The sequence below is a fragment of the Chionomys nivalis genome, chromosome 10 (assembly GCF_950005125.1).
Source record: "Chionomys nivalis chromosome 10, mChiNiv1.1, whole genome shotgun sequence".
Taxonomy (NCBI): Eukaryota; Metazoa; Chordata; class Mammalia; order Rodentia; family Cricetidae; genus Chionomys; species Chionomys nivalis.
The window spans coordinates 63,152,029-63,171,953 of NC_080095.1; the positions used below are offsets into that span (position 1 = coordinate 63,152,029).

A 19,925-nucleotide genomic window follows, 5' to 3' on the forward strand; every position below is an offset into this window, starting at 1 on the left:
TTAAGATCATGACAGTACGTTAAGACACGGGAAACTCAAAACTTTCATATCTTAGGTCTGGAATTTTTTTTTTATTGAAAAAAAAATTTTCCCACTTCCTCCTCGCCTCCCATTTCCCTCCTCCTCCTCCCGCCCCTCTCCCCCTCCCCCCACTCCTCTTCTCCCTCTCCAGTCCCAAGAGCATAGTTCTTGAAGTTTTAGCAATAGCAATAAGACAACATAAGGGGATAAAGGGGATTCAAATTGGAAAGGAAGAAGTTAAACTTTCATTATTTGCAGATGATATGATAGTGTACATAAGCGACCCCAAAAACTCCACCAAAGAACTCCTACAGCTGATAAACACCTTTAGTAATGTGGCAGGATACAAGATCAACTCCAAAAAATCAGTCGCCCTCTTATACACAAAGGATATGGAAGCAGAGAGGGAAATTAGGTCTGGAATTTTAAGTGGAGAAAAATAACTTTAAATTTATCTGACTTAACATGATGTGTTTTTTTGTAATTATGGGAAAATAATTATATCAATTTGACTAATGAACTGTTGCTACCACCATTGTTAGCTCTGTAGACCAAGTACTTTATGATACAAAGAGAAAAAAATCTACTTCATCAGTAACTGAGCCTGGAACAGTCACACGTTTAAATATCTAACTGCAAGTAAACCACCACTCTTCTGGGAGCCCACCCATCTCAATGTGCCCCGTGGCAAAACAACAATGCAGTCTGGCAGCACTGCTAGTCCTGCCTGGTGTTACTGGACCATCATCTGAATCCTTAGTCAATATTGACTTAGTTCTTTATGATAGCAGTGGTATTAAAAAGTTTATGCACATCAAGGATAGCTTTAAAATGTCAGTTTATTATATCTTGTACTGTGTGCTAACACTGTGACTCTTTGCTTTTGAAATTAATAATCAAAATGTTCTTTAACAAGTCCAATGATTAACTACCAGTTCCACTTGTCAAATATTTTAACTAATTAATAAACATTTTAGTACACTTAGTATACACATGTTCTAGAAATAAAAAAATAAATGTAATATTTATATTTCACATATCCTAAAACTCTCACTGTACTAAGTAAAGTTTCCCAAGCAAATAGGAATTGCATGTTTTCATTGTCATTTCTGGTCATAGTTTATGCTCATAGGATCAAAATTTTCATATTATTATTATTATTAGTTTTTTTCCAGACATGGTTTCTCTGTGTAGCCCTGGTTGTCCTGAAACTCACTCTGTATACCAGGCTGGCTTTGAACTCACCTGCTTCTGCATCCCAGGTGCTGGGATTAAGGGCATGCACCACCACCATTGAGCAGGTAGCAATTTTTAAAAATATATATTATTTTCACACACCAAATGGGCACACTCATCATAGATATATTGTTTTGGAATGCTAAGTAAGGGAAAGCAATATGAAGGGTTTGTTCTGAAATATAACACATATGATTATTTAGAAATCAAAGTATGTATTTTCCTGTGCCAATGAATTCAAGCATATTTCCCACTTCTCTTCCATCAGATTCAGGATATCTTGTATTGTGCTGAGGTTCTTAATACACGTGGACTTGAGCTTTGTGCATGGTGGTAGGTATGCATTAATTTTCATTCTTCCACATGTAGTCATCCAGTTCAGCTAGGACTATTTATTGAAGATTGTGTGTGTGTGTGTTTTTCTACAATATGTATTGTGGCTTCTTCTTAAAAACTCAGGGGTCCATTGGTATGTGGAGTTATGTCTGGGTCCTGGAATTTATAATTATTGTTATTCAGAAAGGTGATTTGATGAACACATCACGTCAATTTATCAAAGCAACAGCAGCAGAGTCATGACTAGGGTCTGTGACGTCCCAGCCATGAATTTTTGGTTGGGTTTATTTCAGATGTAAATTCCTTCCTGTATGGGCACCAAATCTAAAAGTGAAGTAGTTGGTCACACCCGTAATAGGCTTGCAGGAGTGGGTACATTGTGCCTAGTTGGTATTGCTGCATACAGCTACATAATACTGTTAAGGCATTTATACCTCAGCAGAACCTTCTGGCATTATAAAGGCTAGCGAGCAGTACAAAAGCTCCTTTTTTTCCTGTATCTTTAGCAATAAGGTTTTATCATCGAGTTCTGGTGATAGCCAACAGCAGTGGGCATTGACTGTACTACTTTAGGGACTTCTAGAAGCTTCTTGACCAAGAACTTGCAGGGAGGCAGTCCACTCCTGCCACTGGATATTTTCATCGAATCACCAGTGGCTTCCAGGTGGTTTACCCAGCTCATAAAACACCCAGCTCTTGAACATGGGATGTACTCACTCATATTTGGTTTCTAGCCATAAATAAAGGACATTGAGACTATAATTCGTGATTCTAGAGAAGCTAAATAAGAAGGTGAACCCAAAGAAATACATATAAGCATCCTCCTGAATATTAACCTTCATCAGGCGATGAAAGAAGACAGAGACAGAGACCAACATTGGAGCACTGGACTGAAGTCTCACGATCCAAAGGAGGAGCAGAAGGAGGGAGAGCACGAGCAAGGAACTCAGGACCGCGAGGGGTGCACCCACACACTGAGGCATTGGGGATGTTCTATCGGGAACTCACCAAGGCCAGCTGGCCGGGGTCTGAAAAAGCATGGGACAAAACCGGTATCGCTGAACATAACGGACAATGAGGACTACTGAGAACTGAAGAACAATGGCAATGGGTTCTTGATCCTATTGCACGTAATGGCTTTGTGGGAGCCTAGGGAGTTTGGATGCTCACCTTAATAGACCTGGATGGAGGTGGGTGGTCCTTGGACTTCCCACAGGGCAGGGAAACCTGCTTGCTCTTTGGGCTGAGGAGGGAGGAAGACTTGATGGGGGGGGGAATGGGAGGTGGTGGCGGGGAAGAGACAGAAATCTTTAATAATTAAATAAATAAATTAATAAAACAACAACAACAACAAAACACCCAGCTCTTTGGTCAATGCCAAATCTAGTTACTGCTGTGCTTCAGAAATGACTACTAGCCGGGCGGTGGTGGAGCAAGCCTTTTATCCAAGCACTCGGGAGGCAGAGACAGGCGGATCTCTGGGAGCTCGAGGCCAGCCTGGTCTACAAGAGCTAGTTCTGGGACAGGCACCAAAGCTACAGAGAAACCCTGTCTCGAAAAATCAAAAAAAAAAAAAAAAAAAAAAAAGAAAAAGAAAAAGAAAAGAAGTGACTACTATTAAAATCAGGAGACTCAGTAAAACAGGTTCCTTTATATGGTGTGAGTAAGTCTTTTCCGATCAGACCTTTCTGAGGAAGCAGAAATCCCTGGGGAAGAAGAAAATAGGGCTCTTGGGATTCACAGCTGCAGCATGAGCTCTCTCCCGGATTCACCCTTGGCTTCCCTGCAGGTTTCACAGCTCCCAGAGCTGCTTGAAGGACTTCCTTTCAGCAAGTCTCTTTCCTCTTACAAGTGTGGTCTTTCTCATTTCTCTGCAGGACATTGGCAAACTTGCTTAGCCGCACCATTCTACGCTTCTCATGCCATTAGATCACTAGCTTTTATTTTGTCAACACACTTTATATATTTCCAACAACGTGAAATTCTAGGAAATGATTCTAATTAGTCTTTTAGAAAATAGTGTTATACTGAACACTGAACAATCTTATTTTCTAAGACATATTAACATTCCAATTTCAAGAAAGATTCAAAATAAATAAGAGTTTTGGATGGTGTTTTTCAAATCTAAGCACTATAAGTTCGGGAAAAAAAGGAAATTTTGGTGGTTGATGATACTCATTTCATTAATGGGTCTTACATCTTTATAAAAATCTTGACAATGAACTAGGTTCACGGCATATTCAATAATTTAATTCTTAAATTTATAGTTTAACTGTTTTATATATATAGCACAGAAAACTACTGTGCAAAAGAAACTTATTTTGAAGAAGTTTTCAATCTAGCGTTAAATTTGAGTTTTTATTAATTGACACATAAGTACAGAAGGCTTGCTGTAATATATAGTACTAGTAGGAAAATTATCATACACACACATAATTGTGACACTGAGAAGCATGAAGATTGGTATTTAAAACAGTAAAAATAGCTGTATAATGGAGGCTCAGTGAGAATAATATAATTAGATGAATTATTCCAGAATAATTTTCTTAGAAGGCATAATGTAGAGTCTCTACCAGGGCTACCTTGAGGTCCACTGCTGCCACTGCAGTCCCTGTTCATGCACTCCATCTTCTAGGCTGGCTTCATCTACTCCAGCTCCAGGTCCTGCAGTTTCCTCTGCAGTCCCTGTGCAGAGCTTTCCCCTCACCTTAACCCATCAGGGATGTGGTCTCTAGACAGAGCCTGAAGTATCAAGCTCCAGAACAGTGAGTTGGTCATGCACAAGTTTTAACACATTGTTCCTATACTCAGCTGTCAGCAGGTGGTCCACACCTTTTTGTAAAGAGAAAACGCCGAACATGTCTGCAGGGCCTCTCTGGATACTACTCAGTGTTCCCATGGAGACAACTTCACCAAGAGGATAAAGTTGTTAGCACTTCATCGGACATCCTGGCATTGTCAGAGCTTTCTGGGATGCATCATCGGTGTGGAGAGGTCACCGGTCCTGTGTTCTCCTGTCATCCATGCGCTGAGCTATCTTGATGGACTGTTCAGGGGCTGGCTGTGGCATTGGCACTTTAAGTAAACAGAAGACATCATGGAGATCCTCACTCTGATCTTGAGTCTAAAGTCGCCATATTTCTGGTTTCCCAGCATGCTTATCATTTGACAGCTTTTCCTCCTTAGTATAGTGATACTTTTAGAAGTCCCATCCTAATTTCTATTTATATAAAATACCTATTTTTAGTTATCTTATATACAAAGCATAATACAATATTTGTCTCACGACAGCTGAAGATAACCTTGAATCTTGCTGCCTTTGCCTGCCAAGTGCTGGGATTATAGGTGTGTACCATCTCTCCTGGCAAGTTCTGGGATTATAGGTGTGTACCATCTCTCCTGCCAAGTGCTGGGATTATAGATGTGTACCATCTCTCCTGGCAAGTGCTGGGATTATAGGTGTGTACCATCTCTCCTGCCAAGTGCTGGGATTATAGATGTGTACCATCTCTCCTGGCAAGTGCTGGGATTATAGGTGTGTACCATCTCTCCTGGCAAGCTGGTTTTGTTGTTGTTGTTTTACTTAGAATAATGATTTTTAAGGTTTATGCATGTTACATGGAATATATCAAAATTGCATGTCACTTCAAAGTTGGAAAACATCCTAGTCTACATAGAAAGATAAGTGCTGCCATATCCTGTTCCTTCATTTGTCTGTTGATGGTCACATGGACTGTGTCTATTGAGAGAACACACTGCTGTGCACACTGTTGTAACAGTACCTACTAGAATCCTCCTTTTCATCTCTTTTGTGTATACTGAAGGGTAGAACTACTGATCATACAGTGATTCTATATTTGACTTTAGAGAATTGCCACACTGTTTTCTATAGCAGCTACACCATTTTGCATTCTTATTAGCATTTCATGAAGGTTCTTGGTATCTCTTGTATTTTGATAGCCACATGAATCTTCTCACATGAACTTCCCTATATAATTTTTCTGTGAATGATAATTGGATATGTTTCTTCTTTTGATACTTCTGATATAAACTCTCTTTTGGCTTTTCTTTTTTTCTTTTTTCACATGAACGTGCACGTGTGCCTGTGCATTTCACAGTGTGTGTTTGGAGATCAGAGGACAGCTTGTGAGATCTGGTTCTCTCCTTCCAGGATATGGACTCTGAGGATTGAATTCAGGCTCTATTCACTGGTCCCTATTTATTTGTTTTATTTTTAAGAAAAGGGTATTATGTAGGCTGTTACGCTGTACTCCAAGATGGCCTTGATCTCATGGCACTCTTCTTGTCTCAGTCTCCCAAGGGTGGGGATTATAGATGTGAACCACTAAATAGAACCCCATTTGTCTATTATTAGATCTTTTTATGTTTTGATCTTATAGTAAGCACACTGATACATACGTTGTGATCTGCTGTTGATTTATGGTTTCTTGACCATTCCTCCCCCCTCCCCCTAACTCCTTATTTCCCATCATTTTTGTCCTGTAAACTTGTAATATAGAGTCATTTCAATTTTTGCCTTTTGTACTGATATACAAGAACATTGATTATAATATATTTCTAATTAGTTAGCAATAACCATACAAGCTCGTGGTATATACTAATAGCTGAGTCCTGATTAACTGGTTAGTCCCTTCTTTATTTTTGATGGTTTCTCATTTACACACAATGTACTGTGATTATTATATTTATCCACTGTTATTCCTAGCTGTTTTTTCTCTTTCACACCTACGATCACTGTCCGGGCATCTTCCTGTTCTGCACGCACTCTAAATCCCACCTCTTTCAAAGCCTAGCAGAAAACAGAAAGGTGAAGTTTGCTTATGAAAGACTAGAGTGTGTCTGTTGCAAAAGGTAGCAATGAGAAGGCACGTGGAAAATGTATCTTTAATGCAGTAACCTGTTTAGGAGATGTTATGTAACTCTCAGATTTAGTAAATTCTCAGAAGATTTCTTTAAAAACTGATTTTTTCCTTTTTACTTTCTGTATGTGTGTGTGTGCATCTGCACATATGCTCTTACACACTTGTGCTGGTGACCCTGGAGGTCAGAAGAGGATGACATATTCATTGGAACTAAAATTCTAGGCAGTTGTGAGTTGCTCAGTGTGGGTACTGGAAACTAAACCAGGATATTTTATTGACTAACTAAATCAAGCGATTCTAATGATAGCTACAACTAAGAATAGTACAAAAACCATACAAGCGCTATAATATCCATTGTGCTATTAAAACAAACAAACAAAGGAAAAGAACGGGAGAGCAAGATGTTTTCTGTTACCATTGGTGTTTGTTTACCTGTATACTCTCCCACAACACTGGCTACAATTGGAAAAGCAAATTAAACACCCAAACACATGTGGCGGTAGTTTTCTATGGGTGCTGAACAAAGAACTATAAGCTGGGCAGTTATGGACACAAGAGACTGAAATCAGGTGTCAGGTGGGCTGTGACTCTTCCCAGGCAAACTTGGCTTTGCATTCTGGTGGCAGTCTGTCGCAGCTTTCCTGCTGCATAGCTGACTTCTGCCTGTGTATCTTCACAATGTATTTCCTCAGTGTCTACCTGACTCAGTGTACAAGTTTCCCCTTTCCTATAAAAACGCCTGCCATGGGGGATTAAAACGTACCCAAATGACCACATTTTGACTAGTTCCCCTCTATAGTGACCCAATTTCAAATAAGGTCACATTTAGAAGTTATGGACTTTTAGCCTCGTTTTGGGGGCTAAAAATAATCAACACTGAAGATGTCATCGACAATTCCCCAAAGCAGGGTTTCTTAGTGTTTTTGTTTGTTTGTTAGTGGGAAGACATTAGTATTTTGTTTTCTTGAACTGCCAGTGCAGGTAATAAACACGGTACTTAAGGCAGCTGTGCTGACAGTAATGCTTGGTGTTTTAGTCCCTAGCACTTGCAATTATCACCCACATAGCATCCATAATCATCATTAGTAAGAATTGCAATTATTATTATATGCACTGCTAGGTTTGCTGCTATTTAATACATTAATAATGAAGCATATACATATATCATGATATATTTTTATAATTGCAATCCAATAAACTTATTTTGATTTCATTATATTTTAGGCACTTAACAATGCTAGTTTGAGAAAAAATCCCATTGAAGTTTAACCCATAGCCTCAATGGATTTTCACACTTCAGACTTAAGGTAGTTTAAGATTTACTGTTTAAGAACCAAAAACATCCATATATCAAACAATTTCTTTTACCATTGCCCACCATGGAAATCTAACATTTTATATTTAACCCAAAATACTTATCTCACACACCCCACAGAAACCTGAAACAGAAGTATTGCAAAACAATTATTAATCCTTATTATATAGCATTTTTTTATATTTAACCCAAAATACTTATCTCACACACCCCACAGAAACCTGAAACAGAAGTATTGCAAAACAATTATTAATCCTTATTATACAGCATTTATATAGTTTGCACTTTTTATAACTATTCTAGAATAGGAATGAAATGGCCAGGTGGTGGTGGCTCACACCTTTAATCCCAGCACTTGGGAGGCAGAGGCAGGCAGATCTCTGTGAGTTCAAGGCCAGCCTGGGCTACAAGAGGTAAAAAGGTAGTTTCAGGACAGGTTCCAAAGCTACAGAAAAACCCTGTCTCAAAAAACCAAAAAAAAAGAAAAAACAAAAACAAAAAAGAATAGAAATGAAATGATTGTGTTACGTATTTTTAGTGATATATCCATGGAAATTTCTCATGGCATATTGTTAAAGGTGAAAGTTCATGTTATATACATGCATTATACACACACACACATGTATGTGTCTGTCAGTCTATCTATCTATCTATCTATCTATCTATCTATCTATCTATCTATCTATCTATCTATCTATCCACACACATGTATATAGCATTTAGATGAACAAATACCTCAATTATCCAGGCTTCACTTAGACAACTGACTATTTAATGAGTTATATGAATTTAATGGTATAAACTTAAATGTTAACCAAAAGTAGGAATAAAAGGTAAAAAACAATATTCTAGGTAATTTAAATACTATAAAATGCTTTAAATCTTCAGAGTCTAATTTCATTGAGAAATTTCTTCAGCCACAATTACAATATCAATACAGGGGTTTCTCAAGCAATATTACGTGAACTGAAGTATGAGATGTTTTACCTGTAGTAAACTCGTAAGGTCTGTATTTCTTCTTCCAGCCTTTTGTACTGCTCAACAGCAGTTTCTTTGGCTTGCTGCATCGATAGCAATTTTTCCTGCAAATATTAGTTTGGGCGTGTTAAAACACAGGATAAAGGATGAATATGAGCTAAACCTTTTTGTTAGTTTAAAATCTAGCCACATTTTAGCTGCCACAATTCTTCACACAAGAGTCCAAACATTAGTAATAGAAATACTAAAGGCAGAGCTTCTCAAGTGTATGAACTTTGCTAGTCCCTACCTCCAACCTTACTTCATCTGTAGTATCAGATATGCCCCTCTGCAATGTTTAACTTTATGCACAGAATTCAGAATGTGGAACACGGGTTCAGAAAAGTGTCTGAGTAGAGATAAGCACAATGGGCATTTCAGATACAGATTTAATGGGGCTCCACTGCCTGCTCTCACTAGATTTTCTTTTAACTTTATTAACAATAAAACTCAGGAAATCCTAAGTATGTTGTCAAGCCATCTTTGATACACAAAACTATGACCTGATTCTTACAGATATAAGTTAACCCTTTCAATTCCTTTTCTGCAAGAGATTTTTTTCCCTAAAAAGTAGATTGATGGCAACTTCCGTTGCTAGAGATATTTTGCTTGAGGATATCATCTTAAAGCACAGGCAATTTCGTCTACAAAACTTTACACTGAGTTAATTTTAACCAATAAGGAATAATCAGTCTACATCTTAATGGGAACTGTGGCATTTTCACATTCGTATATATTGTGTGATGTTTGGAACAAGGTAAACTTTTCTATACCTTTTACAGACCCATCAGTCTTTCATGGAATAAACTTTATTGTGTTTAGCTTTTTGCACTGATTTTTTACCTTCATTTTTATTTTGGTAGTGCTCGACGTTGTAATTTTAAAATAATTTTCCAGGCTCCCACCATCATTTCCACAAGTTTTAAGAAATGTCGAAAAAGAGTTTAGCATTACTTTAAAACTATGGTACTAGAAAGTCAAGTTTTAGTATTATTTTTTCAAAGCTTAATTTGCATGAAAATACTGTCTTTCAGTTTAAATAGTATTTGACAGTGAACATGTAATTGTTTCAAAACTTGAAAACCACAGTCATTAATTAAAAGTAATTTAAAGTCTGAAGTCTCCACATTTTGTTGAATGAATATGATTTCAGTGGGATTAGTTTCTTGCATAAAAATGCAATAAATAAGAAAAATAATAAAATCCCAATTATGAAAAAATTAATTAGAGTAATGAAAATGAACACTAGATAATGCAACTTTTCTACTTTAATAATGGAAAATTATAAAGGCATGCAGCAGACTGGATATTTGCATGTAAGTTTAGGCACAAGATATTAGTTTGTTTTCTTTCTGGGCTAAGGAATTTAATAGACTTATTCTGTAATTAAATTTAAGAAGTTTGAATGATTGTTTTAATCTTCTGAATTCTGTAACTATAGATGAGATATCCCTGCAAACTAGGAAAAAAACATTCAAAATCAACTCTCATTTTCATGTTAAAATGTTTTTTTTACTTTACTGTAGTTATATCCTTATCGACACGTTTTACCATTTGTATTTTTATATTTCTACTCATAGACTTATTTTAGATAAAGTTTCATGAAAGTGAAACATATATATGACATCAAGTAAGTATACATACAGATTTTTAACAATTAGGCTCATGGAGTTGTAATTTCCAGAAAGTTAAACCCATGATTTCAAACCTGTTATCTGTAATGTTATGAGGTAGAGTAAGAAATCTAGGTCAGGTTTTTCTGGAACATAGTGCAGCCCAGGTCTTGAACTTGAGGCAATCTGCTCATCAGCTTTCAATGCTGCTACTACAGGCATGAGCCACCACATCTGGTTGCTTCTGTAAATTCTGATCAATATATTTGGTCATGTGACAAGCATCACACAAGACATACAGCATTCCCATTATCTCCATTGCACACCAACAGTCACTCGTCTCCTTGAGTGTGGGAGGTCCTTCTGTCTATGTGTTGCTTTCATTGGTTAATGAATAAAGAAACTGCCTTGGCTTGTTGATAGGGCAGAACTTATGTAGGTGGGGAAAACTAAATAGCATGCTGGGAGAAAGGAGGCAGAGTTTGAAGAATCTACGAAGCCACAGAAGACAGACACTGGAAATTTTACCCGGTAAGCCACAGTCACATGGCAATATACAGATTAATAGAAATGGGCTAAATTGATGTAAGAGTTAACCAATAAGAAGTTAGAGCTAATGGGCCAAGCAATGTTTTAATGAATACAATTTCTGTGTGGTTATTTCTGGGCTAAGCTAGCCGGGAAACCGAGATTAAAAAGTGGGCCCTCCTCCTACACACTTTATACTTAGCCTGTCTATATCTTTGCCTTCTTTAGATGATGTAAAAAAAAATACAGTCACTAATTCAAGCTTATTTTACTTAATATATTTGGATATTAATCTATATTATTGCATATTCTAGTAGTTCATTCCTGTGTAATCAGTAAACAATGCTATACTGAGAAGTCATTAATACAATTGTTATAAATATCTGTATATATGTCATTTTCATTTTTTAGTAATTTCATTGAATCAGAGTTTCTGAGTTCTATGGTGTGTATATTTACATATTTTATGAAGAATCACAAAACTTGGTGATTTCACTGAAAGAATCTTAAGGGCTCCATTTTGGAAGGATGTTACCTGTGGAATTCCTGTTATGTGATAAGATGCCACCAAGTGCTTGGGAGATATTACTAGAGTCTATCCTTTCAAACAACCTATAGGATAATCTCCATTATGTCCAGGTGAAACTATGAATCAAATCATCATTAGGTAACAGAATTGCTGACAACAAAATTAAGCATAATGTGTTTTCTGCATTCTGTGTCCTTTTATGATACTTGAAATAACAATAATAAAGACTGATTGCCTAGTGCTAATGTATATACCTATTTTGAGTACTGTGGTTGAAGTAGGGCAGCCATCTACTATATTAGAAAAGAAATACACTGTTTTAGTAAGTTTTTTCTGGTAAGCGAGAATGGCAGACAAAGGCAGAATTATTACCGCTCACTGAACAGAACAATATTTACTGTTCCTATTGTGAATAACAAACTTTATCTTACTTTAAAATCTTTTTATGTTTGTCTTCAATGTGTTTTTAATAGTTATAGTCTGAAATAGTTCAGCCTTCCTTTGGTATCACCAAGATCATTAAAGCAAGCCTCTTTTTATGACAGAGCAGAGTTGGTTGATTGTCTTCATGCTATCTGTTAAATAAAGGAGCATGATGTACAAATTAAATTGAGTCAGGATGCAGATTTGGGATGCATCTTAGAGGTAACATAGTCCTCTGTTCTCATGATAAGGAAATTGTTGCTATTGCAAACATTTGGAACCTGTCCAAGGTTTCACAGCTAATTAGAAAGAAAGCTGAAACTAGAATACAAATATTCATAAACCATTGTTTACTTTACATTATAAGACCACATTTTAATATGACATAATTTAAGAGTATGTTAATTTTTAAAATAATCATTTTCACAGAATAACCACAAATATATTAATCTCTGGTATAACATATCTAAAGACATCTTCTTGTTGGTTTTTAAAGATCGGTATAGAGGACTGTTTAAACAATGACTATAGTCATCTTAGATTTTAGTTCTCAAACTTGCAAGCAGATTAAGAATTTAGTAGAGAACACGTAACTAAAACCCTGGCAAAAACAGTCTGAAAATTAAAAGTCATTATTGAGAGGATAGAAGTGAGATTTCCTTTACAGCTTCCTCTTAGAAACAGAATTTGTTTGCTTGCTACATTGTGTAACTGAGAGCATTTTTTGTGGTTATATTTTAGCCTCATGTCATACCCTTTGATTTACCAAAATGGATACAACTGAGTCCTTCATTCAAAGAGAGCATATGCACTGTTCAATAACCTATGAGGTCTGACATTAGAGGAAATAGGCGATTGTTGTGGAAACAGAAAGTATAATAGCAATAATTGAAGTTGATTCTTGAGCTGGAAGCACAAGTCAGAGAACTGAGATAGAAAACTTAGAGTATACTAGAAGTGCAACCTCACAAGGTCTGTGGAACCAGGGACTTGGCAGGCATCCTGGCTCCCTCCTTGCAACCTGTCTCATCAGGCAACCTAGTACTTCATGTTTGTATTCACCTACAAAGTGGGTAAGTGAAGATCCATTCTCAAGGAGATGATACTAGTAAAATATAATAAAACCAATGAAATACATAAAATAGCACTCAGCATATAGAAAATGCTTTAATGAGTTATTGTTGAATAAATAGTAGGAAAAAAGCCAAATCACCAGCCTGGTGACTTAGGAATTGAGGATGTAGTAAATACCTACCAAACAGGAGAAGAAAATAAATTAAATTTTCAGTATCGTTCCATCTTATAAGCTTAACGTCTTTGACTCAGACCAAATGATGAGTCTCTGTGAAGCTGTTTGTTGGTTTTCTTATGATCTTAAGTATCTCTACCAAGAAAACCATTATGGGGCAAGACACCATTTATTAACTATGTGAAATATATTAATAACTTTAAAGAAAAAAAGATAGCTTTGCTTTCTCAGGCACATGCTTCTCTATCTTCTTTCTTGGCTATACAGTTTCTGTGCAGGGCACAGGACTCAATATCATACAGTTTATAAAAGACTTAAAGTATAAGACATTATTGAATTTGACATGGTACAAAACTGAATGATTTTCTGAAGGGATAAATGTTATGTCAATTATTTTGGAAGGGAGAAAAATAAGAGAAAATAATATTATTAACTGTGTGCATATTTTAGTAATGAAAAGGATATAGAAAGACATCCAGGTTTCCCAAATCATATTATGTTATAATTTTATACACATCCATAACAAAATAAAAATACTGCAAGCAAACAATGTTCTATGGAGTCATTTACTTATTTCTCTTAATGCACCACCGTGGTAACTAATATTTCCATTTTACAAATGAGAAGATTTCTATGTAACTTACAAAATATCAGCTGGCTACTAAGTGGCAGAACAAAAATTTGAATTCAGTACTCTAGGTTCCAAAGTCCTTTTCCCCTTAACCACTGTGCTCTAAACACCACGCAAAATTTGGCCCTTTACAAATCAGATGTTTAATGGCAGAGCTCGTGTAAATCTCTACAAAAGAAGAACACTTGTGCCTAACGCTCAGGGAACATGGTGGAAGAAGGGCTGAAAAAAGTTTAAGAACCAGAGATCACTGGGACCTTGGGAGCTCATTCCGGTGCTCCAATGTGGGTCTCTGTCTCTATCTCCATCCATCGCCAGATGAAGGTTCATATCCAGGAGGATAACTATATGTTTTTCTTTGGGTTCACCTTCTTATTTAGCTTCTTTAGGATCACAAATTATAGACTCAATGTCCTTTATTAATGGCTAGGAACCAATTATGAGTGAGTACATCCCATGTTCATCTTTTTGGGTCTGGAACACCTTCAGGATAGTGTTTTCTATTTCCATCCATTTGCATGCAAAATTCAAGAAGTCATTGTTTTTTACCGCTGAGTAGTACTCTAATGTGTATATATTCCACACTTTCTTCATCCATTCTTCCATTGAAGGACATCTAGGTCAGACTGGAGAGGGAGGGGGAAAGGAGTGGGGGTAGGGGAGAGGAATGGGAGGAGGGGGAGGGAAATGCGAGGCTGGGAGAAGGTGGAAAATTTTTTTTCAATAAAAAATAAAAAAATAAAATAAAAAAAAGAACCAGAGATCAGGGGGTATTCTGTGAGACAGTTTCCTAGAAATGGCAGAAGCTGTACACATGAAGTCTCACCAATGTGACTGCCTACATGTGAACTCACATGTGAACTGAACAAGATGACAGCAATAGACATACCAAAGGGGAGGGGAAAGACCATGAGGCCTCAACCCTATAGAAAGGATGACAGCAATGGACATGCCAAATGGGATGGGGAAAACCATGAGGCCTCAACCCTATAGAAAGGATGATAGTAATGGACATACCAAATGGGATAGGGGAGAAACCAAGAGTCTTTAAACCCATAGAAAGAACTGCAGGCAACTAAGGAATGCTGAGAATGGAGAGAAAGTCATATACAGGGAAGCCCACACCAATTGTCATCAATACCAAATGGTAAGCCTTGAAACCATAGATACAAGTAACAATATACAGAATAAGCAGGTTATATTTGTATATTTAGGAATAAATATACATACACATATATGTATATAACAATAAATAATGAAAATGAGGTCATGAATTTGAATGAGCGCAAGAAGGTGTATATAGGAGGGTTTGAAAGGAAGGGGGAAATGATACAATCATAATTTTAACAATGAATAATTAAAAGTATGATGTTAGTGATCATAAATGAATTATATTAATAAGCTTACATAAAGAAATTGGAATACTAGCACAAGATTATAATGCATTTATGTTTTTCAGCTACTTAATTCACTTAACATTAGCCCACTCTACTTCCATCCGTGTCTTCAGAGATGATAGAAACTTATGGCTGACAACAATCAATTTATATATATATATATATATATATATATATATATATATATATATATCTCACTTTTTCTTTATTCACTCATTGGCTGATAGACATTACATGTGTTTTCATGCCTTGGCAATTGTGAGAAATACCACAATTAGTGTGGGAGGCAGATGCCTCTGATATCATGATTTCATTCCCTTTGGTTATACATCCAGAAGTAAGACTGTGAGATCATGTGGTAGTTTGTTTTTAAATTATGAGAACCTCTGCCTTGTTATTTGCATCAGTTATGCTAATTTACAGCCCTACCATCAGGGTTCAAAGTACTTTTTCTACACATCCTTAGTGCCCGTCATCTGCGTTATGGGTAACTGCTCTTCTCAGCACATATCTGATCACCAGCGATGTTGGACATCTACTGCTGATGCTCATCTCCACTCCAAAATGCCCATTGCCTACTTTCCTACCAGGTTGTGTTCTCAATTGGAGTTTCTTATATATTTCAGATATTATTCACTTGTCAAATGTGTAGTTTGCCTTTTAATTTTTGGTGTTAAGAAATTTTTTAAGCTATAAGAAATTTTAAAAGATTTGTGTTTAACCATTTATGTGCATCTTAAATCATCCTGTGAGATATATATCTCCACCTTGCATGTTTTAGATCTAATGAATACTATTTCATGAAATACTAATTCGGCCTTATGTTTGTTGATAATTAGGCATCAGTTACATGTTTGGTCCCTGAGAGTTCTTCGTTATTCTTCTGAAAGTTATTCTTATTGGCATGTACAAGATTGCCAAAAATTCACAGGTTTCACATATAATCTAGTTATCATTTTATAATATTTGATATGTAGAAATCTGGAACATGGTAATCAAGTGCTACTACAGTCTGTTTACCTCTCTAGTAGGTGGCAAGAAACTGGGAGAGTGGGCACTAAAAGTGAGGCAGACTGAAGTCTCATGCAAAGCCAACTTTATTCAGAGCATCACACAATTTATACTCCCAGGGTTAAGAAGAGTCACCTAAGTATACAATAACAAGGACAAACCACACGTGACAAAAACCACATTCTCCCATAGGAGCATATAAACAAATAACAGTAGTCAGTTGTAATGAACAGTCTAAAGTGAACTCCAATCCACCACATCTGGGAGGGGCACAAAAGCACACTAAAAACAAACAAACAAACAAAAAAAAACATTGTGTTTTTGAAGAAATAGAGGTCACAAGACATTTGCCCTGTTTTATTGGAGTTTACTCACAAGCACTCAGAATTCTCACATGACTCCATTATTAGTCTGTGTTCTGACAATGATCCTCAGTGAATATCTATTAAATAAATGAATTTTGTTCGAGCCACAGCACCTATTCGTGAGGTTACTTTCCTAAAGAAGAGATGTAGTGTTTAAAAAAAAAAGTATCAGCCAGAGTGTGGGTTCCTAGGTTGGGAGTGTAGCTCAGTGGTAGAGCGAAGGCTTGGCATGTAGGTTCCTAACAAAGCCTATTGTCTTCTCTCATGTCAGAATACATTCCTCTCTCTAAGCTCTGTGGAGCCACCTAAGAACATGAGCACACAGAGAAAATTAAAGTCTTATTTAAACTCAAGAAGCAAACATTTCCACAAATGACAATATATTCTCTTCTACATTTCAGTCATAAACATTTCTCTACATGCAGTACCTTTCTGTTTAGTTAGACTTTTAACCAGTATAATTTTGTTTATTTGTTCAGGATCGTGTATGTTTTTGCATTACATCTATTGTACACTTCATCACCTGAACACCTGCTGAACTAAAATAGTCTTGCCAGGAAAAAAATTTGAAATTATGCAATCTGCAATTCAGTCCACAGCAAGCACTTGGGTAGAATTTCTTTTATACTTTTCAACATCAATTACTGAACAGCCTGCATAGAAATATTGCCAACTGAAAAAGCGAGAGAAGCAAGGGTAACCAGCCGAACATTACTATCACCTTAGTTCAGGACTTTTCAGATTCCTAAATTAAATAAGATTCATAATCACTGCCATGTAACTCACCAGAACATTCTTAAATTCATAAAAGTATTAAGGGGAAAATCAACCTGATTCTGTGATTGTGTGATCTCTAATAAATATGGACCTCATATTATCCAGACAGTTTTATGTATGGGTGTGTGCTACAATTAAATACAAAATGGCTATTGAAATTTCTTGATATATAATTAATAAAAATTATAAAAGCATAAATATAAAGCTCTATTGCCAATGTTATATTAAATATATATTGCACTAAACCAGAACACAACTAAGAGTACTAAAGCATAAAGTAACAAGCATGAATTTATAATCCTTTTTTTGCAAAATAGCTCTATTCAGGTGCTAAGTCCAAGCCTACAAATTTTCTATTTACTCACTGTAAAGAAAAAGAAATCCCCAAAGTTTTCTGACCTAAATATAACTTAAAAAAATCCAACTCAGATTTTTAAAATAGCAGGTGAAGCAAGGTTTCATAAATGTATTACTAGGATTTTGTAAAAACTTCAAGTATAAATGCACTAACAGGTTTTTGTAAAAACTTCAAGTTGACATAAAGGTATTAAAATAAGTAAGATAAAGTTTTTAGGAGAGGGCATCTTAAAGAGGAGAGAGGACTCGCTACAGCTCACTCCATGCTAATCGGAATATGCAATAATTTAAAGAGAAATTCAGCATCTCGGTATGGAAATTGCTTTGGAGCTGTGCATGTGAAGGCAGAAAAGAATTCTCTGTCTTTCCCTGTCCCCTTTTGGATGCTCACACAGCAGCACAGCCCAGGGCACGCTGCTGCGGATTTTAACTGTTGTATGGAACTACTCAAAATGCTTTTGATCCATTTTATCTTCTAAGTTAGCAAAGAAATGTTGCAATAAGAAACACCAACAAAGATCTGGAAAAGTTAAGCTCTGGATTACCATATTGTGTGCTCCCGCCATTCAATGCTTCATACAAAGGCAGTGGTGTTCAAAGTAAGAAAAAAAAATGTAAGGAGAAGAGAAGAAAGGGAAACTGGTCTTAGAAAGTGCAAAGCACCAAGTAAATAATATTCTTCTACATCACTTCTTTTTCACAGATTGGATGTTAAAAGAGGCAGCAATTAGGCTTTTGTTAATTACCAGCTGTTGAAACAGATGTGTTGACGATCCTTATTAGTTAACAGCTGGGTGAGAAGAACAATTGATGCTCCCTAAAACCAACAGCCAGCTGCTCTTCAGTAATTATCTCCAATTAATAATACAGGTGATAACAGCAAAAAGCTCCCATCCCTTTCTTTCAATAACTTTTGCAGTTTCAATAACCATGGATTTATCATTACACAGTACTAGATAATACATTTATTACAATAAGAAAGGTTGGTATATTGGAGTTGCATTAACGCCACGGTAGCTTCCATTATGCAATTTCTGCAGAAGGAATCAGACAAGTGCTAAAAGTAGAAGCAGACATTCTGTAGGCTTTTATTTATCATATTTCAAATGTCACTGCCAACTTACTTCTCTAGTACTAACAATAAGAGCTAAGCACTTAAGTTCTTTGAAAAAGAGAAGCATAGCTAAAATCTGTTCTCTTTGATTTCCAGGTGTTTTCACCATCATATTTTATATTCAGTTCGCTGAAGCAATATATTTCCTCTTGGTATGCCTAAATAACAGTGTGTTGTTCTCTGGCTTATATTTCCTAGGTGACTGGTAGAAGCAATTTTACCAAACTGGAGATTTTATCTCAGAGCAGTAAACATTTCATGTATACAATGCGATCAGCAAAACAAACAAGCAAGCAAGAAATAAAGAGACACACTTTAGTTTTGTAGACATTGCCTATGTCATGTAATCTTCAGGTTTCTAATTGTAATATTAAAAGAAACATCATCCCAATAAATCACACCAATAGCATCACAATGATTACATACTTCAAAACTACATTTTCTACTTCTTGCATTTTAGATGTTTCTATTAAAGCCCCACTTATTAGAATGTAAAACAAGGATGTAAAGAAGCCAGGCAAACCATCTCAGTCCTATGAAGGTGTCAACAATAACTCACAATCATATCTATTCACTAATTAGAGAACACTTAAAGATACTGCCCTTCTGAAAAACAAGGATTAGAGTGAGCTGAATACCCTTCTTTCACAAACCTTCCTTGTGGCTCTCTTGGGTCATCACAAGCAGCTTGTTTTTTCAGAATTAAATAGAAAGGTCTGCTGATGATCAGTCCTGAGTGAGTCAGTTGGGCATCAGGGTGATTAATAGGGACAGAAACTTTAAATATCATGTAAATAAATCATTCCAGCACAAGTGGCTGTAATAAAGTGAGCAAAGGCAAACTTTCTAAAGCGATATTATTTAGGTTGCCAATTGGGTTATATAGGTGTCTGCTATAAAAACCATTATATAAAACTTTCAATACATTCTATATAATTGTGACTCCTAACATTAAATTGTAATGCTTATGTAATTACAAAGTAGAGAGAAGTGGACATATAAAAAGTTATTCATTTCTATAAAAGTAACTTTGCAGGACAATACGTAATAATAAGTTTCTGTAATGACAGGGAACCACCTAATATGTACAAGCTATTAAAATACATAACTAGAAAAGCTAACT

General features: G+C 36.1%; 1 protein-coding gene across 1 annotated transcript in view; it reads right to left on the reverse strand.

The window, feature by feature from the left end:
* Mipol1 (mirror-image polydactyly 1) overlaps window positions 1-19,925 on the reverse strand; it is a 233,773-nt gene that overhangs the window by 65,986 nt on the left and 147,862 nt on the right. Inside the window, exon 9 of the mRNA XM_057782609.1 lies at window positions 8,779-8,873. Coding sequence (XP_057638592.1) covers window positions 8,779-8,873 — 95 coding nt within the window. The remainder of the gene's footprint in view (window positions 1-8,778; window positions 8,874-19,925) is intronic.